At 36.9% G+C, this 23882-nt stretch overlaps 1 protein-coding gene across 5 annotated transcripts in view; it reads left to right on the top strand.

The window, feature by feature from the left end:
* Positions 1-23882, top strand: part of ADGRG6 (adhesion G protein-coupled receptor G6) — a 1156656-nt gene that overhangs the window by 774034 nt on the left and 358740 nt on the right. For 3 of the 5 annotated variants that reach the window (XM_044058511.1, XM_044058431.1, XM_044058590.1), the window contains 3 exons: positions 5125-5193; positions 8896-12177; positions 16632-16717. In XM_044058511.1, the coding sequence (XP_043914446.1) occupies positions 5125-5193; positions 8896-12177; positions 16632-16717 (3437 nt within the window). The remainder of the gene's footprint in view (positions 1-5124; positions 5194-8895; positions 12178-16631; positions 16718-23882) is intronic. The other 2 variants (XM_044058747.1, XM_044058672.1) reach the window with 1 other exon arrangement.

Here is a 23882-nt window from a genome sequence, read left to right as displayed (position 1 = left end):
AGACAGTTGAAAAAAAGGCTCTACAATCATGTGTATGATATCTGGCAACGAAAGGATCAGAACGCTCTAGCTAAGCACATTATTGCATTCCATACTCATACTTTTAGTTTCAGAGTTCTTCAAATTGTAACTCAGAGTGACAGAGGAGGGGACCATATGAACAATTTAGAGAAGGTGGAATTGGAATGGATGTTTAAATTAAGAGCACACACACCCCCTGGTCTCAACCTATATGTTTCGCTTAATCCTGTATTGAAATCCACGAAATAAGCTTTTTGGTCAAGTTATTCAGATATTAGATAGTAGGGTTATTTTATTAATTGTGTGTTTTTCAATAAACATATATCTATAATATTTGTAATTAACATATATATATATTCATGCATATTTATGTACTGAGTTATGCTTTTTATATATTTTTGTATAAAGAATTAATACGCCTTCGCGTTGTTTGGGATTTACTGACGCTGCCTATATAGTTTCAGCCTTCAGATGCATTTTATGAATTTATCTTTAGCAGTTATTTTGTCTCAAATACAACCTTATTGTGATGAATTTTGTTTAGTTGTTGTCTTAATAATATTTTCACATATATATACATATATATTATTATTTTTATTATATTTTGTATATTTTGCATATATTTTTAATATTGATTTTACTTCTATTTTTCATATTTATGTATATTAATTGTACAAATTTATTGAATGGCTAGGAGAGGTATTACATTTAAGTAACTGTATTTTACTATAGTGGAAGATCTATACCTATGTATTAATATGCTTTTGTGCATAAAGGAACTTTTTACTGTCGGTATATACCTTTAAATTAGCTGTTAGGTAAATTAGATAATTATTTTATTGATTAATTAGATTTCTGATTATAGTTGTATTTAAGTAGAGTATTTTCATCTGTATTTAGATCTGAGGAAGCGTATGGTGCAGTACGTGAAAGCGCTTATCTTTTCCTGTACTCCGTTCCTAATAAACTGTTCCAGTACATTTTGAAAGTTGGTTCATGGTTTATTTGACTTTGCAGCAACATTGGTTTCGTGGTGAGTCCTACAGTGTCTTTTTGCTGATTATCTAAGGTAACTGAGACAGTCAACAGTGTGTTGGTTGCTGCTGAGTGCTGCTCGACAGCCTTTACTGTTGCTGTGTGTGGTTTTTGGTTTGGAACAGTAGATGCTGACAAATTTTATGTGTCTATATTCTCTTCCTGCTGGAGCCTAGAAAACCAAAAGGCTCTTTTCTGTGGATATGTAAGGCAGTCACTGTACTGCCAAGTGATTGGTCCATCACACCCACAGACAGGGAAGTGACTCTGAGCTCTAATAGACTGCCAGAGGAGAGTAACTGGGCACAACTACCCAAATGCCAGTAAGACAGTGTGTTCTACAAACACTTACTGTTTCAGGTAAGTAGGACTTGTGCAACTTTACAATCAAAAAATTGCAAATTAAACTCTGTCAAAAGAAGCACATCTAGACCAATTCATTATTGCTCTTTCATCTGTCATGCAGATGTGCACAGGTCCACTTAATCTAAACAGTGGAGATTCACCCACCAAATATAGGTTTTCTTGAAAGAACAAAACTGTTATTGCTGGTTATAGCCAATGTCAGTTGGTGAAATGTTGAAAATAACAATTAACGTTTAAAAAGTAATGCATTTGAACAATGCAATGAAAAAGGTGGATATTGCTCAGCTAAGAAAAAAAAAAAATATATATATATATATATATATATATATATATATATATATATATATTGTGTCTTATCCAGTGCAGGTTATTTTGTTGCCCTAAGGCATCTTGTACTAGTGTAGCATTTCTTTACACCTAAATGCTGGATGTCTTGTAGTTTCAAGCCTTCAGGTGTTATGTGTTTCCTTGCTTTATAAGGGTTTGCTAAAGGCATAATAAATGTCATTGCACAATAGTCATCCTTATTTCTGTTTTTAGATTATGTTTATTTTTAATCAGTGCCTGTAGTTTTACAAGAAAGCAATGACAGCTGTAGCTTTTATCACATGGCCTATTTAACATTCGCAATAGCATCATGAGGCATGAGTTAATTACATTTATTTATTTATTAAATCCATGGCTTTGATTTCCATAAAGCTTCTGTGAATCCCATAATTTGTAAAAAGAAAAACTGTGCATGGTTTTTACTTAACACGGTATGTCTGAAAAATGCCTCTTTACTTTGCCATGTAAGTCCTCAATGTAAACAGAATCACTTCTGCTTATCACATTTGATCTTTTGGTGTAGCCTTAGCAGATTACAATTATGTCTTAATGCACAAATAACAAAGTACTTAGTAATCATCTGTTAATTAAAAAAACACATTATTAATTCAGTATGTGCAACAGTAAGTCTGATGCAATATGGTAGCCTTTAGTATACTAATAAATGTTAATGTGCAGAGTACAGACTGTCAAGAAACCGTGGTGGTGCAGCGGTAGCGTTGTTGCCTCACAGCAAGAGGTTCTCCCATTCGATTCTTGGCTGGAGCACTTTCGGAGTGGAGTCTGCATGTCCTCCCCGTGGTCAAGTGGTGTTCAAAAGACATGTGTAAATGGGCGTGCCTTCATTGAAGGTCGGGCTGGCACCACAGCGCCGTAAACATTGACTGCCAATCATTAGCGGACCGGAGTTCCGCTGTGGCGACCCCTAACCAGGAAAAGCTGAAAAGAAAAACAACAAGAGTACAGACTGTCAAGACTTTGTCACCGGACTTCACAGTCATTCTCTGCAAATGGAACACAAAATGTCTGACTCTCCAGTCACAGATACAGATGATATTTTAAATATAAAGCATTTCCAGATCTCCAGTTCCCTCCCTAATGAGGCTGGTCTCAGCATTTGAGAAGCAGTAGTACAGGTCATGTACATGTTTTTTCTTATAAAGCAGTTGGGGTACCTTCCTTGCAAAAATTCAAGGCAGGTACAAGCAGCATTTGGGTTTATTTTATATATATGTTGTGTAATTGCAAGACCTGCAAACACAAATATAATTTACTGGAGTTCAATGAATCAATAAGAGCTTGTTTTATTTTATTTGAGAAAATAATATAAAAATCAACAAAGTAATACTGCAATCTAAAATTTATATACCTGATCTTATGGCTCATGAAAAATAAATGGTACAAGAAATATTTGTTGTGTGTAGAGCACAATTACTTTTTCAAATCATAAAAAAGATAAACTGGTTAAATAATTCCCTAGTGAGACACTCAATATTAATAGCTCTCAATAGTGCCTAACAGAAATTTGTTAAGGACAATTAAGTGCTGTTAAGGTTGGATATCACGATAGGGGCTAAAAGTGAAGAGTGTCATCCAAAAAAGAACAGCAGCAGAAGGCCAAAAACGCTTTTAAAAAGATAGAACTTCACTGTGCCATACTTATGAACACACAGGGTGACAGAAGGAAGTGTTCAATAGCTTTTAGAAGAAGAAGAAGTTTCTTCTATAGACAAGGAGGGCATTTCTGCATGCTGGCCATTCCTCTCAACTGGTTCTGATTTTGCAGAAGGCCCTGACTTTGCCTCATATTTTTACCCTGTCCCTTGTAAAAATTCTTTGATTTTTTTTGGCAAAACACTGAGGATTGCGTTCAATCAATACTGTCAGACACAATGATACAAGACATGAACAACATGCCCTATATGGATCAACTCAAATCCCTGTCACTGTACTTGGTATCCTAAACACTGTTAAGAAATGATCTGTGTCTGGTATAGAGCTAGAAGGCATCCTCTGACCTAGTACTGATAAATTTACTGATATCAGCAAGTCAAATGGCATCAAAAATACATGGTCTAGGGATCTAAACCTCTTCTCCAACATGAACAGAATGGTTTGGAGGGACAGTTATATTTCATAGAGGATACCGCTGCTGTGGAACAGACTTCTCAGCCACATAAAATCAAGTTCATCCCTGTCTCTTTCAAGTGCAAGTTAGACCTATGGATGGGAAACAGAAAGTTCACCTATAGGACTGCACCTTATACTATTAATGGACAGATGCAGCTCCTAAATGCTTTAGCCCATGCATGGGTTCTCTCAAATTATTTATGGTATAATCCCAGTTATTCTCATTAGAGGTAATATGTAATTATCAACAGTGGGATGGGTAAGGCAATGTATAACTAAATGGGAGTGGTTATTTCAAGCACAGAAAGGTAACTTGTGTAGGCTTAAAATGGCCCACAAGAGCAGCTAGCCTGCTGCTTACCTACGAACCTATGAACCTATTAGAGTTTCATACTTCTCATTGGTCAAGAAATGCATGTTGATGCCAAACACACTGTTCTAATAGCCTTTTAAATGAAAAGTGATCCTGATTGTGATTCTTTGTTCACAGAGTTATAGGTATGTACTAGGCTAATGACCACTGGGGCCTTTTTAAGCTAAGCCATGCATCCTAAATCTCTGACACGTTCTGGTACTCTTGATAAGTGTAAGTTGGCTTTGGGAGATGAAACATTTACAAGCAGAGGCCTGTGAAATCAGCCATTTACAAGTTGCCTGTGTCCACTGAAGACATAGGTGCTAAACCAGGGAAGAATTTCCTGTTCCCCATCCAGTTGTCCAAGTTGCAGTTGAATTGTCCTGAATTTTTAAGTAATGTATGAGAGTGCTAAATACTTTAGTAACATTTAAAGCTGATAAAACACTTCATATTCATACAGTTTTTACCTTTATTTTCTATAATGGTTAGTACGCTGGGTGGCTAAAGCTCCAAGAACTACAAAGGATTTTGTTTTGGTCTCCAGTCATAACCCTCTATTATGTTCACTATATTCACTGAAGAGGTGAATTTCCTGGCATCCATTTTTTAGACACATTGCTTATGATCAGAGGCCCAGTTATAATCTTCTCTTTTATTCCAAATGTCTTTCTGAAGGTTTTACTTTCATCGTGTCTAAATGCAGCTTATTATAACATTCTGATATATTATACTATATGCCTTCATTAATAAGTGGCTGTGTTTTGAAAAAATAATAAAGTTCTATAATTTAACATCTCATTATTCTGGCAGTTTACAGGCATTAACTAAATGTATAAGTTTAAATGGTGGAATAATGTACAGTGTAACATCTGCATTTCTTATTTAAGGTACCCAGCTACAACAACAAACAACAACACAGCCTCGTGACTGTTCTCAGTTGGGGGTCATCTGTCAAGGTAAGAACATACAGTGCTTCAGTATGATGTCCATGTGAAATGTTATGGGAATAAACATAAGTTCTATTTTGAAATAAGAAGGAGCTATTTTACTCAGCGCTAAATAAATAATGTACAATTGTTTTGTAAATAAAAGCAGTGTAGTGCTCCTTTTTAGAGAAACATAGCTGAGAATAGTTTTGTTGTTTTGTGTGTGTGTGTGTGTGTGTGTGTGTGTGTGTGTGTGTGTGTGTGTGTGTGTGTGTGTGTGTGTGTGTGTCCATTTGCTTTAATTTCTTTTCTATAGGTTAACATATGGTGGCAAGCAGATGGCCAGACTAAATGTCTGGCAGCATCTCAGCTAAGTGCGACTAGCAGTGAAACATTCATATTTCAAGCCTTCTGGGCAAAAACAGAGACATCTTTTACTTTCAGAACAATAGTATCCTACTTTTTAAGTCATTAGTTATACTAATTAAGATCACTTCACCAGTTAAGATGGTTGTACAGTGCTATATGAATAAATATATTTACTCACAGTTTTTATATGCTTTCTAATAGGTGTCTGCATAGAATATGGGTGGTGCTGGGCAAGCAGTGCCTTTCATGAAGCCTTGCCTGAGGTGGAGATATTTTTTCTCTGCCCACCATTGTTAAACAGGCATACCACCTAAAGTCCCTAGAGGTGCTTATCCCCATAGAAATGCAGACTGTTAAACCAAACAGCAGCACTTTCAAACTGTAGAGCTGTTATGGATTCTGGTCACTCCATGTTTGACATGATTCCTGCTGTTTATTACAAATTCACTAATAACAATGCACTAAAAAAGGATAATATCCAAGGGTTGGGAAAACTTGTCTCCACCTGAGGTAAGACTGTCACAAGATATTTTTTGCCACATTGTTATCAGATGTGTTATATTGAAAGCTATATTATTCCAAGTAGTAACATGTGGCTGTGAATGCTGGACTATAAGTAATGTTGTGCATTGTAAAATGAAGGCTTTTGAAATACAGTGGTAACGAAGACTTTTGAGAATTCTGTGAACTGCAAGAATGTCAGATCAGTCAGGACATAAGTAAGTAAAGTGAGACTGTTCACTGGAAGGTATGTTAGTAAGACTGAAACTCAAGTCCTTTGACACATAATGCAAAGACAATATTAGTTGGACATGGTGCAGATGCTGAGAATGTTAGAAGGGTAAAGATGAAGGGGAGGACAAACTTAAAGAAGTAGACAGGCCTTGTGTCCTAAAGTCTTTGAGGTCACAAAGAGGTAAATTTGAGAAAATGACTAAACAACAGTGATTCCACAGTGACAACCAAGACTCATTCTCAGCTGCTCAGTGACCCATTTATTCAGCCCCTTAGATGAGAACGCACTAATCCCTCTGTTCTCAACACACAAGGCATTTAAATATAGAGACTGGTGCCATCATCCATAGTAAGTGGTGGTTTAGATCTTTTTGTTTACATGCCTGTGTCCCCATTCCACAGCTGTCACATGTGCTATGCACATACTCTGTGATGTGCAGGAATACTTTCTAGACATGCCATCTATAATTCATGGTGCTGTACACCTCATAGCCAAGCATAGAAAGCCACATTCTTCCTGTGGACCAACTGTAATCCTTTCTCCTAAGGTGAGTGAGGCAATGTTGTCACTCATTTTTCATTTTCTGTGTGCCATCTACTCCAATATCTAGCCAGTCAGTTGAACCCAGGTCTTCAGGGGCAAAAGTCTGGGCTGTATCCTTCTGGGACAGAAGAAATGGCTTTCTGGTACTTTTCTTGATCACGCTTTGTTTGCTGGCATGGTCTGTACACTACACACTTTGGTACTATTACATGTGCGGATGATGTTCGGAAAACCAGCAGAATGCCAGAAGTATACTGTATTGCAGAGCTGCCATACAGTCATATTTCTTTTAAGAGTCAATTGAAGGATTAACTTCCATTTTCATTTGTTTGCAAAACCTGTCTTGAAGAAGGAGTTACATTAATAAATGCCTTGACAATATGTATTGCAGTGCTATTTTTTCCCCCAGAAAACAGACTTAGCATTCTGAATATTCTCTCCAGTAATATCTTAGCTGTGGTAAAGTCACATCAGAATCCAGATCCCGTCCAATATGTGCAAGACATTTTGATAAATTGCAGGGTGAAAGAAAATGAAAGTATTAACATGATTAACATTCAAAATGGTGGTGAAGTATTTCCCTAAAGTAGCTATATTTTGCAGTAATCTGAAGAAAATGTGCGATAGTCTAACAATAAAAATATTTCCATGTACAGAAAGTAAAATAATTGAAATTAATGAGACTAAATGATAAAAAACAGATGTGATATTTATTTTTGAACACTTTCAGTGAGACTGCTACAATAAAAGGTAATCTGCTTTCTCTGAACTGTATTTTAGTAATAAATATTTGTTGTTTCTAGTTATATGAACCTGCAAAAAAAGTGCTTTATGACCCAAGTACATAATTCATTTTGAATTGAATTACTTTTATGTTCCATATAGTTAAAACATTGCATGCCTGCCACCCCTTTGTTTACACAAGCATACTTATAGCTTAGTGGCAGTGGTAAAAGTATTAGCAGATTAAGTTTTAATGGCACCAAAAACTCAGAGTCGAAACAAGACTGGGCAGTTATGTGATTGCTTTGGCATCAGTGGTAACTATCCTGTAATATGTTGCCTTCCTTCACTTATTTTTTTCTTCATGTTTTCACTTCTTATTGATTCAGGTGAGATGAAGATTTGGGAACTAGGGAAAGCTTATAAAGAACATGTGTGTTTACATTTTAAAGGGACATAACTGTCCAGTACTGTTTATAAACTAAAAAGTTAAACTAAAACGTTTTTTGACTAATTGAGGCTTTTGCATCCTTCAATGTGCTGACCATGGTTTGTTTCATGGGCCCTGCAAGTTACTTACTTGTGGGCTCTTTTTTTACCTTTAAGCTTTCACTGCAGGGTTAGGAGTACAGTACCCTTACTTGTGGGCTCTTTTTTACCTTTAAGCCTTCATTGCAAAGTAAGGAGTACAGTACCATTACGTGTGTCCTCTCTTTTTCACCTTTAAACCTTCCGTTCAGTGTTAGGAGTACAGTAGCATCATCTCCCAGTTTGGTCTTTAATTTGACATTGTTGTGTCTGCTTATACCATAATGTAAGTTTAATGCTAACTGAGGGAAGGAAACCTAGTAATAGCCAACTATGCATAAAAAATGCTGCATTAAACAAGCAACAGAGTAGCAACATGACTGAAAACAATTATTGTATTTCTAACAATTTAGTAATGATTTTGTTTCAGGGATGCTAATTATTGGATTGGTATAAATAATTATCTGCAGTTGAGAGTTACCATGTTTTCCTAACAATGTTATAATAAGGAAGAACTTTATTTATAGACAAAGTATTTTGCAAAAATAAGCATTTCTAGAAGTTGTTGAAGCTTGTTGTCCATGAAGATATCAAACTGAATGGGGGTGGGACAGGTCTGAACAGCATATTACTATGTTAGACTTAACATTGGCACCATGTATTCCATGTGTATATATCTGACTAAAACCAAACACAGTTTGCCACTTTTCCAGTGCTAGTATAATTTTATGATAGATGAGGAGATTTTTCAGTACAGTAGAGAAAGGTGGATTGTTTTATTGTACTTTAAATAAGTTTCTTTTTATCAATTAACAATGCTTTACAATATTCAGCACTGCAGGGCTTCAAGGTTCCTAGAACATTATTGTTTAAAATGGAATCAGGACCACACTCTGTTTCTCCGTACAAAGATCACATGCATCCTAGGCTGAGACGTTTACGAAGTCTTGGGATTATCTCCAGGCCATTAATTCGTCCTGCAAGACATAACACCAGGAATTTTACCATTGACAATAAAAGCTCATGGACAGATAAATTTAAGTTTGAGAAGGCAGTTTCTTCTAACTTCTCTTTTGCATCCCTTCTCATTAGTTCTAACAGTTCTGGGAGGCCTCTGTTTGCAACTGTCAAGTCTGTGAAGAAGGCAGTCGACGCTGGATTCAATGTGACAGCAAATCAGTTGGATTTTGAAAACATTTCAGAGTATGTTAGTAACCAAGTAAGAGATTATATTAGTGAACAAATGTTTCAACCATTTCTTTCTTTTTTGAGCAAGAATAACAAGGCCCCACCTCTTACACTACAAACAGAATTGAGTGCAAATTTAAAAGTGGACGTGACTGATACATTTGACAGCGCTGCCTTTGAAACATCCTTGTATAATTCTGAAAATGACAAAAAGGTGGTGAAAGCTTCTGAACGATTTTGGATGAGCTATTTTAATGGTGATGGTATGCTTTTCACAAGAGCAGAAGTCATGCATTTAGTTTCTCACAGTGAATTTAACAGCGATTATTCCTCTAGAATTACAGCAGGTGGAGTGCTAGATTTGACCTCAAAAGATGCATCTTCTGATTTTAAAGATACCTTTCACCAGGCAGGAGCTGTATATAAGATCCCCATCATAAACACTTTCATAAGACTTCATGAAAGCTTTAGTAAATCCACCCAGACCAGTAATTCTCATATAAAAAAAGGTAGACAGTACACTACATGGCCAATATCTATACCCTATTCTACACTCCCATATGTATCTAAAAGTATTACTGAAAACATTTTGCCATTTATAAAACACAGTGAAATGGGAATATTCATGGAAGATATTAATTTAGACCCTCATAATTATGGCTCCATTAGAACTGTTTCTACACTTTTCCCTTATATGATGATTAAAAGCAGAGTCTTAGATTCACCTTCTCATCAAACAGAAGTACATTCTTGGCTAGTGAATGAAAATTTCAATGATTTTGTAACTATGTCAGAAAAATTATCAGATTTAATTTTTCCTTGGGCCACAAAATATCACAGGGTGCGCATTAATGAACCAGAATCACTAATGACGTCTGTAAATGCACACATTAACATGCATAGTTATTCAAATCCATATTCCAGTGGTGGTCTTAAGGAAATGTTTATAATTCCATCAAATCAACTAAGTACTGATGAAAAAGATTGTATAGAATGTGATTTGGATACTGAAATTTCATATATGACAACAAAAGCAAACAGTGGAAAAAAAGATTCTGACCCTTTGGAAGTCGTTACTTTCCATGTTGATTCACAGTTTGCAGGTATCTCTACCATGTTTTTAGAAAGCAGTTACCAGAAAACATTTAATCATGATGGACCCATTAGAAATCCTACTGTACAGGAGTTGGAAAGCTTTTCTTATGCTCAAAGTGTCAGGCATGGAGAACAAGTATTATTACAAAAAACTATAAGGAACTCACTCATACTATTAAAGCCAAATGATGGTCAGAGCAAACATATACATGCAAAAGCCTCACAGCATGCCTTCAAAGAAATGGACTCCACTCATTTTATACAGTCTTTTAATTCAGAAATGTGCAGTACAATATCTCAAGTAGAATCAGAGGAAATACTTGTGCCCACATCCATATCATCGCACTTAGAAACAGAAACACTTATCTCAATGATATTGAATTCCTTTGCAGGTCATTCAGAAAGACACTCTACAACTAATGACTTTAAGCCATATTTCCTTCCTTTGTTTTCTAATGTAGCAAGGTCAAGGGAATTGTTGTCACCAATGCTTACCTTCAAAAAGTTATCAGTAAATGTTTTATCTCTACAAAACAATGGTGATTTAATGAGCAATGGTGCTAACTTGTTAAAGGAGGAAAGACATACTTTGGGAGATTACAAGTCCGTCACTCCAGTAATTATAGAGGATTTGTATAAAAGAGGGCAGAGTAATTCTAAGAATACCTTCATAGAAAAAATGTCACTTTTGCATGCAGAAGGAAGAAATGAACAGCCTTCATACATTCCTCATGCAGTGCTTAATAAATCAACAGATTTTGTACACATTAACAGCACATCTCATCAACTATCAAAAATATTTTTAGGAAATATATGGGGCTTTGTGCAAAATACATCCAATAGTAAAATAAAGGCAGAGGTTTCCGGGGATTTTTCAAAATTATCAGGTATGTCTCATTCTGTGTATTCAAGTGTTGCAAGTGCCAGGACTCAAATTCGTCAAGATGACACATTGCTCCAAGAAAAAGTAACAGATGCTAGTTTCAGCATAGATAGCTCTCTACAGTTCTCATCTTTGTTTTATATGAACAACATTGAAAAAATGATGATGATCCCAGAAATTAAGCAGGATGTAGAAATGTTTGTTCATTCCACTCCACCATTGCTACACAGTCCTGAATTTATAATAGAGCATACTGATGACAATTCAGTGGAAACAGACATGTTATATAAACCAAGAAGAACAACATATATAGCTACAGACCACAGTGAAAAGCATGAGGGCTCGTTCCTTAGTATTAGGCCTTCTTATATTATGAAGCAAACTCAAATCATAGAACTGGTAGAGACATCTAAATGTATATCGCTCTGTTCAGAAAAAGAAACAACTAAGGAAATATTTCCAGACTATTCCATCATGTCTTATGGCACATCAGCAGATAAGAGGACACATTCCTTATGGTATTCTGCAGATGAGAGTGTGAGCTTCCACTTACTAAATGTGGATTATAAACGTGGAACTGATGATAGTACATCATTAGAAACAATCACTGTTAATCTGACAGGAACAAATGTATCTCTTCTTTTTCAGTCCTCACCTACCGAGTTTTCTGGAGCCACAGGTATATTACAATGGAATGCATCAAAGCCAGATTCCTCTGGTATCAAAGTAAATACGAGTGTTCCAAACCAATTTGGAGTTTTACCTGGCATAGGTCATCAGATGCCCTCGGAACTTAATAAAACATTCTCTGTTCCTCTTGAATCAGCTACTCAGCATACAGAGTCTTCAGAATCAGTTCTCCTCAGCCTGGCTCCGGACAATGCAGCTTCCTGTCAGTGCAATGCTTCCATTGTGCTGAAATGTCTCTGTGGAACACAGATCATCAACAGTAGGTCTGGTAGTAAATAGTTTAGAGAAGTAGATTACTTCATCTAGTGGACCTGTCAGTGTCACTGGGTAGTAGATGTAAATTGGCATATGTTGTAGTGGTAGTTACCAGTAGTATAAACTAGCATCTAGAATTTTTTTTAGCCATAGCAGGCAATATTGCTTTATTTAGTATATCAGAAAGGGCAAAAGCTTATGAGTTTATCCAATCATAGAAATACCATGCTGCTTTCCATCTTTTTGTGCATGTTACCTAACATTTGAGGACCTAAGGAGACTGCTGCAGTAAGAGGTAATAAACAAAAAGAGATCTGTTTCACAAAGTCTAGTCTGTAGTCTCTAGACTCCAGAATAATACACGTTTTCATAAAATGTAACTGATACACTTATTAAGTGATGTTAGTACAAGTCTTATAATCTTTTCAGGGAAATGGCTACCATCAAATGGAAGCTATCTGTACAAGAGCAACAGTAAGATGGCCTATGCCATGCAGTGAGGGATTCTGGCAGATGGAGGCTACCATATGCACTTTTGTTGATATTCACAAGATTACCTTATTTGCCACAATTTTCTGTAGAGGGTTGATCTGAAGGCTCTGAAAATTAATCAGAAGGAGATTTTATTTTATTTTATTTACTGTTTGTTGACTGGCATAGTCCCACTAGGGTAGTGGTGTCTTATCTAGAGAAACCCAAGGAGGGATTCATTCTATGGATTTATAACTGTACAAGAGCAACAGCTCCACCCACAGCTTTTTGATCTACCATTCCTGCTGGCCTTTCAAGATGACTGGCAATTTATTAGGTATAAAAAAGTCCTCCTAATCTTCATTAAATAGCCAAGTCAGTGTCAGCTTTGATTGCCTGGTGTTATAAAGACATGGTTCTGGTGGCATTTCTATAAAATATGTATATTTAATGCCATGTTCTGTTATTCCTATCCACTTTTTCTCTGTTTTCAATAAAACATAGTTATATAATTCTATGCTGAGTGATGCTGCTAAGGGTTAAAAAATTATATATATATATATATATATATATATATATATATATATATATATATATATATATATTTATATACACTATCTTCTTCTTCTGGCTTTTCCCGGTTAGGGGTCCCACAGCGGATCACCTGTCCACTCATGATTGGCAGTGCAGTTTTACGGTGTCGAGTTGCCAGCCCGGCACCCAACCTTCCACAGAAGGCACACACATGCACACACTCGTGCCTAAGGTCAATTTAAAGTGTCCAATCCACCTACAGCATGTCTTTGGGATGTGGGTGGAAACTGGAGCACCCGGAGGAAACCCACGCGACCACAGAGAGGACATGCAGACTCCGCACAGAAGGCACCCCAGCCAAGAATCGAAAAGGAGAACCTCTTGCTGTGAGGTGGCAATGCTAAACCGCTGCAGCATACACTATACAGATAGATATATGTGTGTATTCTAATAAAAATAATGGAGCAGTGCTGGTGATTTACTGCTCCTATCCTCAAATCAATCAAATTCTGTCTTACTGCATAACTCCTTTAACTAAATCTGAAAGGATCTGCCAAATGAAATGGTCAACAGCTTGTCAGCACAAACATCCCTTAGAAGACAGATATGATCTTAGGAAGTTCTTCATATCCTGTATGTGCCAATTTGTCAGTTAATCCGTGATTTGTGAGTGTTATACGGTATTTCTTGAAAGCCTGAGTATAGTACAATGCTTACTGACAACTCATAATGTTGCTGGTCATTGTGATGAATACTGATTTATTGCACTCATTGTCCCTGATGGGAAGGAGTAATATGCAGCAGGGGATTGTGATTATGATGGATTATTAGCTCCCAATAATGTCAACGCATTTCAGCAGAAAAGAGATATATTTAGATAATGACAGCAAACAAAATAACACTTCATAAAATGTTTTCTGTTGACAACAGGAAATGGAGTGATTTAGACTACAGGATGTGGTAGGAGCAATGGAATATTCAGAAAAATATATATAAATAAAGCAATCACTATTCAAGTCATCTCATCTGTATTTATTCTCACCTGCCTAATTTCTATTTGCTGCTGAGCTGGAAAGCTCCCTGTAACGATGACTCATCGAAAAATAATTTAAGTTTAACTAGTAAAGCAAGATTTGCTTTTGCCCAGTAGAAGTCTTCTCACATTTAAAGCAGGAAGGAAATGTCACATAAAGCATAAGCAAATTAAGTATAAATTAATTTACAAAAATATAAAACTATAACAAAATACTTAAAATGAATCTTGATTCTGTTTTTTTTTCCCCCCCAGACAGAATCAGAAGCAGAAGAAACAGGGATTAAGCAAAACATTTGTTCTGGCAGTTAGTGCATAGGAAAAGGTTATGAGTTGTTAATGCATTACTTCCTGTAGGCCAGGGTTTGATTCCATCAGTCTTTATTTACTTATGTCTGAGTAAGTCACTTAATCAAATACTGTTGCAGGGCTGAGTCAGAAAAAGGTCTATGTGGATTTGTGCTCTCTCCATTTAAGAAGCACACGCAGTAATACATTAGTAATCATATGCTATAAAGTTATTTCAATGCAGTAATTAAAGTTTCACATGGTTATTAGTATTAGTATTTTTGTTTAAAAATAAAGCATGCAAACTTTTTTATATTTCATTATTTAGAATGTCTGCCATATTTCACAATGAACTGCTGTGTAACACTTGGTAGAATTTTGAAGTCCTTGCCATAGCATAACACTGCCACAATAAAGAAAGAGACTATTTTTTTGTCAAAACAAGAAAAACATACAAAAAGAGGAACATAAAAAAAAAAGAAGAAAGAAAAACACAACAGATCATTAACAAATGCAAACACAAAGGCAATTTCTAAATGCAGTCCAGTGTGGACATTAGAGGGGCATAACAGATCTTCCAGGGGTGGTGAGACCCTATGCTTGTGGTGTTGGATCTTAAAACACCTCAGGGTGATCGGTTGTTTTCCTATAATGCCCACACTGTAGATTTTTACTTAAATATTCCAGTCTTTCTTTTTATGCTCAAAGTCAACATATACTGTAGACTATGATTATTTCCCAGCATGTTGACAACAGTATAACCTGGCTTCATGAGAAGGGGTTGGATAAGTCATAGTATTTCAAGTATCCCAATTAAGTAAGAGACCTGCACTGAAATATAATTAACAGGGCAAGCACTTTGCGCAGTTCTGATCAATGCAAAGTGCAAGAGATGAAGTAAGTCTGCTGTAAATGCTTCTTTGAAAGGCTTCATCTTCAGTTAGGATGCTTGTTTGAGTGCAGATTTCTATTGTTACCCTACTGATGGATGAAGACTGAGCGCTCAAGCTTCAATTCCTTAAGGTTCAACACACTGATGATCAGAGCTCCTCCACAGGAGAGAAATCACTGTTGATGAGTTGTGCCAGAACTGATGCCCTTTTGGGGGGAATTTCCTCCTTCTTCAAGTCTGTGCAACCGTGGAGTTGGTATATATAAATTTGTGGGGGGTTGCCCCACACATCAGGGGGATGCAGAGGGGTTTTCCCCCTAAAAAGATCACTTACAAAAGCGTTTTTTGGGCCATTTTTTCAAATAATGCAGTTTGGGGATTCCGATCCTCATTGCATATGCTTTTATCCACTCATAATGGAAGCAGTTTCTAGTATGTGTTTGCTCTCCTCACTTGAAACCACTTATAGTTATAGGGATTTCCTTCCCTGCAGTGTAAGTACAGGACACATAAGCATGCAACATGAAGGAAAAAACATTTTATTGAAGCGGCAAGTGGACAGTCTACTGACATGTGTGGTTCTTCTTCAGTGGCAGGACACTTTGCCACTTGTGGCTACATTTTCACAATGCTGAGCATCATACTTCAGTGACTAAAAACTAAAAAAATTGAATTCCTCTGTTGTCTAAATTGAAAAAGAAAACTTGAGTTCCTTTCCCTTTCAAATGGAAAGTTGATATGTTTTTATCTCTTGCTGTGCAGTCTCCCAACGGTAACTAAAGAAATGGTATAAAATTACTAACATTATCAAAAATATTGTCAACCACCTATGTAATTCCTGTGCATCTGAGATCACCTGTGAGAACAAAACAATTTGCTCTTCATTCTCATATAAGGAAATATATACTTCAGGTAATTAAGCTATGCATATTTCAAACAGCTGCTTGAAAACAAAATGTTTGGATGGTAGCTGTTACAAGTGTTATCAACAAGTGCTAACTGCAGTTTATTTTGTAATTCCTATGGAAAAGCTCTGTTTTCTGCTTCTTAGTTATGTACCATAGGCTGTTATGTTAGTAATACTCTTATTTTGGAGGAATGAATTTATCTGTGTTTGTTTGTAGCAGCTGAGCATTGCATAATAAAAATTAAACAAGAGTCACATTTTCCCCTTCTTACAAACTGTTCAGTTTTAATATGAGAAATCATTAATATTTCTATGTTATTTTTCCTTTGGCAGGAGATCTCTACTATAAGATTGTGATTATAATCAACAACCAGAATCCCGATGCTGTGTCATATGTGGAACACAATGTATCCCTCTGGGTATGTTTCAACCTGAGAACACAGACGTTCACACTTCATTTAAAAAGTAAAAAAAAAGTCAAAGTTGTATAAGACATCCAAACCTTCACTTTGAAAAACATAAGCAGATACTGAACTTGTAATATATTATGTGAATATGTCAATGAAAAGTTACAATGTATATCTATGCAGTGCAGGAAGAGATCCTAGTTTGTAGTGTGGTTATTGCCATATATGAAGCTGATTTCTTTTAATATTTGGTCATTATATTCTAATAGCTGTACTTTTAAACCTAGCGTAATTTCTTGAGTAAAAAAATATCAGAGTTTAAAGGCAGACACTAAACATTTTACTGGATTGATGGCATTTTTAGTGGAAAGTGAGGCACCTTCTAAATCTGTAACAATATATAGGTAAAGGAATATTTACAGATGTTGAAAATAAAATCACAGCAGCTAAAATTAAGGAAAAAATTCATTAGAGTTCATGTGGAATAACATAACTTGAGAAGGACTTTCAGGCACACTTGTATGCATATTGTTTTATTTCTAGTGATAGAAATGTTTGAAATGCTGTTAGACCACCTTGTGAAGGGGGCTGTCTCATGCACTTAATTCTTGAAGTCTGTATAGTATAAAATGAATCCAGTATATCAGGCAATAGTATCCTTCTCATTTGTGGCACTAGCTCTGGTAATAATGAATTGGAAGTGAAATCTTGAAAGTATTCACAACAGGAGAGTATGATAAGTCTGGGGCTGTTTTTTTTATTTATTTATTTTACTACATTTATTTCCCATGATTCTGTGTTGCTTCATGTAGTGGGTATAGTTATATTATTATTATTTTTTTAATTTGACTGTATGGCCAGTGTTTCCAGAACTAAATTCTTCCTCAGACTATTTTTTAGGTAATCTTTTCAGGATGGTGTGCAATTTAATGAGCACAAGCAAATATTACTTAGTGCCAACAAAGTATGTTGATTTAGCTACTGTAAGGAACTGACAAAAAAGTTAAAATATATCATTTGCTGCTTTACCACTGGCTGGTTTTAGTGCAGCTTTGCTTAGAAATGAGCAGGTCTGAATTGTATGCATATATATATGGGTCTACTTCTATTCGCTGACATCCCATTTCACTGAAACCCAATTCGTTGACAGCTCATTTCATAGACAAACTTTCAAGGTGGGGGGCTTCGCCCCCCACACCCCCCCAATGTGGGGTGCTGTGCCCCCCACACCCCCCCAACTATATATTACAACTCCACAGTCGCACAACAGTGGGGAGGGGGGCAAATCCCAGGTTTTTGCCCTGATTACTTTTGTCTATGAAATGGGGCTGTCAGCGAAATGGGTTTCAGTGAAATGGGATGTCAGCGAATAGAAGTAGACCCATATATATATATATATATATATATATATATATATATATATATATATATATATATATATATATATATATATATATATAAGGTATATACCCTTTTCCCCACTGTAGTGTGATCCTGGAGTTAGTATATATAGTTAGGGGGGTGTGGAGGACATAGCCCCACACATAGTTTGGGTATATATTGTCTTTTGGACAGAGTTAGTCATTGGTGTTGTAAGTATGCATGCCTATGGTTTAAAATTTATTGTTTTTAAGCTTTTGGTGAAATATAATATAAAAACAAACTAGGTGGGGGGCGAGGCCCCCACACACCCCGAGGTGGGGGCTGTGCCCCCACACCCTTCTAACTATATATATTAACTCCAGGATTGCACCACAGTGGGGAAAAGGACATATACCTCTTACTTGCCTTACAATACGTTGCACAGTGCCAGTACTTCATTTCAGTGAAATGAGTTTTCAGTAATTTGAGCTTTCAGCAATTTGGTCAGGGTGAATTCAAATTCAGTGAAGTGTGCTTTCAGACCTATATATATATATATATATATATATATATATATATATATATATATATATATATATATATATATATATATATATATATGTATATATATATATATATATATATATAGAGAGAGAGAGAGATTAGACACACACATGCATACATGTACACACACACACACACACACACACACACACACACACATATATATATATATATATATATATATATATATATATATATATATATATATATACAGAGAGAGAGAGTGGTAGATTTAGACATAGACAGCAATAATGTTTGGATATAAACAGACACAAGTCTGAATCTCTGCATAAAGATAACCATCACCCTGTTTCTTTCATTAAGACATATTTGGGTAACAAAGTCAAAAATATACCCTTTACAGGAGAATGGCTAATTGTATTTCCTTTTATTATGTGAGGTACGGGAAGTCAGTGAAGGCAGCACAAATGGGACATTCTTCTGGGGCTGTTGCCACATCTATAGCCTTCTCTAATACCACCTTGGATTACTTCTGTTCATCTGCAGCTAGTTCATCCCTAAATACTATTGCAAGGCACTAAGAGCTTGACATCTTTTTATATCTATATCTTCCTTCGAAACCACAGATGTCAAGGGGTAAATTCCTATAGTGTGTCCACCTAGGAGTATTACCTTGTGAAGACTGACCTGTTTCTACCAGCTATTAAAATTATGGGAAAAATCCAGGATCTCAGGATCTCCATCCTGCTCCCTGCTTGTCTGGTCCTTTTTCTATTTCTTACTTTCTTTCTATGTGGGTTGTTATTTTCAGCTCTTCACAGGGTCAAAACTAGAGCAAGATGTTGTACAAGTGCATTGTGGGATAGAGAAGAGGGACTAGCAGGTCTATTTTTTGTTTTGGTATGTTTGACCCTACTGTCCGCTGACCCTCAGGCCCCTATCCTTACTCCCAGTAATGTTCAATAACATGCCAGGCATTCACCATAAAATGGGTATGAGTGAGGGCATGCCAGCTGCTTCCATGGATAGCCTTGCCTCTAAACCCCATTTTTCATATAAGATCTCTGGTTTTCACTGGGGATTCATCCATGAGAATGTGCACTCAAGCATGTGCACCAGTACCCTCCTCTGATGACAGGAGAGCCAGCAAAGCCATTTCACTACTGTCCTCCGCCATGTCCATGCCAACAAGAGCCAGAGCTATAAGGATTGGTGTAACAGTTAAGGTGTCTACCTCACAGACACAAGGTACAACGTTTGATCCTCAGCTGCACAAAGAATTTGGATGGGCTTAAAATGGCCTGCAAAGGTAGCTAGATTAGTACTTACCTATGAACCTTTGCTTGAACTCAGGTTGCCTGGATCATAGTCAGTGCTTTATCCCTCTATGCCATTGGAGCTGACCTTTATCATATTGTTGTTATAAATATCCATAATGTTCAGTACCATTGGTCTTTAAAAATGTGTATGTCTGGTTAGTTTCCTGTGCGACAAGCTTTTGTTTTTGTTAGGAATAATTTGTCTGGCTCTTTCTTCTTTCCTGTTTATTATTATTATTGTTATTATTATTATTATTATTATTATTATTATTAAAGTGTTGCCCATTGCGTTTTGTTTTAATGAAATATTATAGACCACTGACTGATTCTTTTTTTCATGGCATAGATTCAATTGAGCTACACTGAGCTTCACTAAGACTGGGAAATTATGTAGGTATACCTTTTGAACTGTCAGGTCAGAGATAGTAGAAATTTCATGGACTGATAATTATTAAACTGATCTCTCCATCATTTCTCCTCTTTCTTGGTATGTTATTTTTGAAAGTACTTCATCAGCTCCTTGTTAGCCTTGACATCACTGGACTACATCATGACATTCTGTATGTATTTCTGGTGGTGCTGCTTTACTTTATGCAGTTGTCTACAAATTGGCTATGTAGTCAGTGCCAGTGTAATAACCTCTTCTTTATACTATTTTCTTTTTTCTTATTTACTTGTTGTCTTTCTTTTTTTTTTTTTTGCTGCTAATGAAGTAGACCAGCAGACAGTGTGTTTTTTTTATATCACATATAAACTCTGGAATATTGAGAATTGCAAGCAGAAATTAAAGCTGCCGCGGTGGTGCAGTGGTAGCGTTGTCGCCTCACAGCAAAACATACTCCCATTCGATTCTCAGCTGGAGCACCTTCTGTGTGGAGTCTGCATGTCCTCCCCGTGGCTGAGTGACGTTCGAAAGACATGCGTGAATGGGTGTGCCTTTTTTGAAGGTTGGGCATCAGGCTGGCAACTCAGCATCATAAAAATCTACTGCCAATCATTAGCAGACCGGATTTCCGCTGTGGTGACCCCTAACTGTGAAAAGCCGGAAGAAGAACATGCAAGCAGAAATTAAAAGTGTGTGTGTGTGTGTGTGTGTGTGTGTGTGTGTGTGTGTGTGTGTGTGTGTGTGTGTGTGTGTGTGCATGTGTCCCCCTATTATGACCTTTGCTGCTTTCATTGAGAAGCCATTAGGTATTAAGCAGTTTGTTTAAACATGTCCCAATATGAGTGCATTATGAAAAATTGCATATATTTCCTGTCATGCAGTTTATGTGCGTGTGTAGGTAGGTTAGTCTTTGAACAAGGGTTCACTTATTCATTACACTTCCATAAAGTACTCATGCATTTCTTCTTTGATTACTAATTAGAAGTCCTTACTTGGATAGGGAAGAATAACTGAGGGATTAGCCTGTTTTGCCAGGGATCGCCTGCATTTCTCAGTCTCCTCAGGACTTCTGCATATTCACTAAAACATTTTCTACTTCTGTATTGTCTTTTTTAAACAGGGTAAATCTCTTGGGTATTTTTGTATCAAATTCAAATCCAGCTTACATTAAAGTAACAATGCTCAGAGTTTGTGATGAGCTTGTGTTCTTCCTCCCAGTTGAACACGGGTGTATTTCAAAAGTTCGAACACTGATAAGCTTGAACACCAAAACCTCGAACTTGAAAGTCCGATGACTGAAAATATTGAAGCTGCGGAACATCGAATTCTTTCCCAGGGAAAGAATTTGGTGGGCCGTTTCCATGGCTTTGCTATTTCCTCCACTGTGGTGTGATCTCAGAGTTGGTATATTTAAGTAGGGCGGGTGTGGGGGGTGTGCAGGGGGCTAAGCCCCCCACATTATAAATAGTTTGTAGTGTTCGTGTGTTTCGTGTTTTGTACTGGAACAGCGATTTTTTTCCCAGGGAAAAAAATTGCTGTTCTCAGTCTTTGGAGTTTTCAGCTTTCGTGGTTTTTGAGTTCGATGTTATCACATTCTACGTTTTGCCACTTCGATGATGTGATATAGACCTGTTGAATTCATACAGCTATGTGTAATTACATAAACTTGGTTTCTCTTTACTGATTGCACTCCCGTCATAGTAGCAGACTGTACCTACGAATTATTCATACTATCTGGGAGGGGGGCCTGTATCCATATGTATCTGCTCTCCTATTACTTAAAGTGATATCACTCTTGACTCCAACTTAGAACTCCAGGGCATCTCATACTACATGAAGCCAGTTATGATATTATTGCCAACTATGGATCGTCTATAATCCCTCCTAGTGACCATCATAAGTACATTGATAAGCTAAATTATGTACATGTTAACCACAATATTCTCATCCTGGTTGACATTAACTACTTATACATTAAGATGAAATCTTAAAAAAAAAATAATAAAAATGTGCAGTGTTTCCTCAGTGTTACCTGTAATAACTACTTAGATTAAATCATACAAGTACCCAACAGACTTGACAGCATATTTAACCTTGTCCCTGCAAACGTTTCCTCTGTCTGCTCACTTTCTATTGTCATTTCCTCCTTAATCAAATTTAACCCCAAAACTGTTACCTTCTTCATCAAAGCTAGTAGTATTATCCTGCCCACTAACTCTACAATATTCACAGATTACAACATTTCCAGCTTAGTATTCCTGTCTTAGGGCCTGAGAAAATATAAAAGCACCTCACACCTTCTGCTGACCCAGTCACTAAGGTTGGCACATATATGTCTGACTTCTGTGTCCATCTAAACAAATAAGTAGATAACTCAATCCGCATTTATGTAAAGGAAACTTCAAAAATAAACCTTTGGTGAAGTCTCTATCTTCATTAAGGACAGCCACACCTCCAGACTGGTTTGCCAGCATGATGCACTGGAATTACTCCAGGTACAACTGACAGTTGGCAAAACAACCATCCAAGTTATAGCCAGCTATAGACCCCCATCCATGACTCAGGACACCCACTCCTACCTGGACCTATTTGACTCCATCAAGGTACCCCATAACACCCTGATCCTTGGTGACTTCAACTACCACACCATAGACTGGGTGAACTATTTCTGCACTAATGCACTCACTCAATGATTCCTTGACTTCATTAATTCTCCCACAAGGGGAGATAACATTCTGGACTTGGTTCTCAGCAACATGGGCGTCCGCTGCACCACTTCCATAGTATGTTCTTCCCTGGTGAGATCAGATCATTGGTCTGTCTCATTCAAAGTTTTTTCTCCCCCTAACTCCTCCCCAGCTGTAACCAGGCTAAAAACTTCTCCAAAGCTGACTGCAACCTCCTAAGAGAGGATATTAGTAGCTTCACACCACCGCCCCCCCCCCTCAGAGGATGCAGACAACTATGCTGAACAGTATGCCAATGAAGTATACAAGCACCTGTACAACTGCATGGACTCAGCCATACTCAACAGAACTAAAACCTGCTCCACAAGGAAACACAAACCTGTCTGGTGGACATCCTCTATCAACAGGCTTTACAATAAAAGGAAGAAACTGTTGTCCAAGGGTAAAAAGGAACAAATTCCAAATTTTAAAAACTCCCTCCTCAGCCTCAACAGGCAAATTAGATCACTAGTGAAAACCTCCAAAGCCAATTATGAGTTGAAACTAGCCTCCAAAACAAAGGGAAACCATACGTCCTTTTCCAGTTATGTCAAGAACCTCCACGGCAAAGCCCAGGTTTGTTCAGAATTAGTACTTAATGGTGCCACTTGCACTGATCCTGTTGATTTATCCAACCTACTAGCTGATAGGTTCAGTGCAAACCTCAACCCTCCATCCCTCCCAAAGGTCCTTTCAAATACCCAGTACTTGTCCCACACCTCACGCCTCTGTAACTCAAGTGTTAAAGGCCCTATCCAAGGTAAAGAACACAGCTTACATGGGAGCTGATAGTATCCTAGGCTGTATTCTGCACCATTTCCAGCAAAAACGAGCTTCACCATTGAACACGCTATTCAACC

Source organism: Protopterus annectens, chromosome 1.part0 (genome assembly GCF_019279795.1).
Source record: "Protopterus annectens isolate FY-2018-M chromosome 1.part0, PAN1.0, whole genome shotgun sequence".
Taxonomy (NCBI): Eukaryota; Metazoa; Chordata; order Ceratodontiformes; family Protopteridae; genus Protopterus; species Protopterus annectens.
The sequence above is the reverse complement of the archived record's forward strand: the minus strand, read 5'-3'. Positions and strand labels throughout refer to the sequence as shown.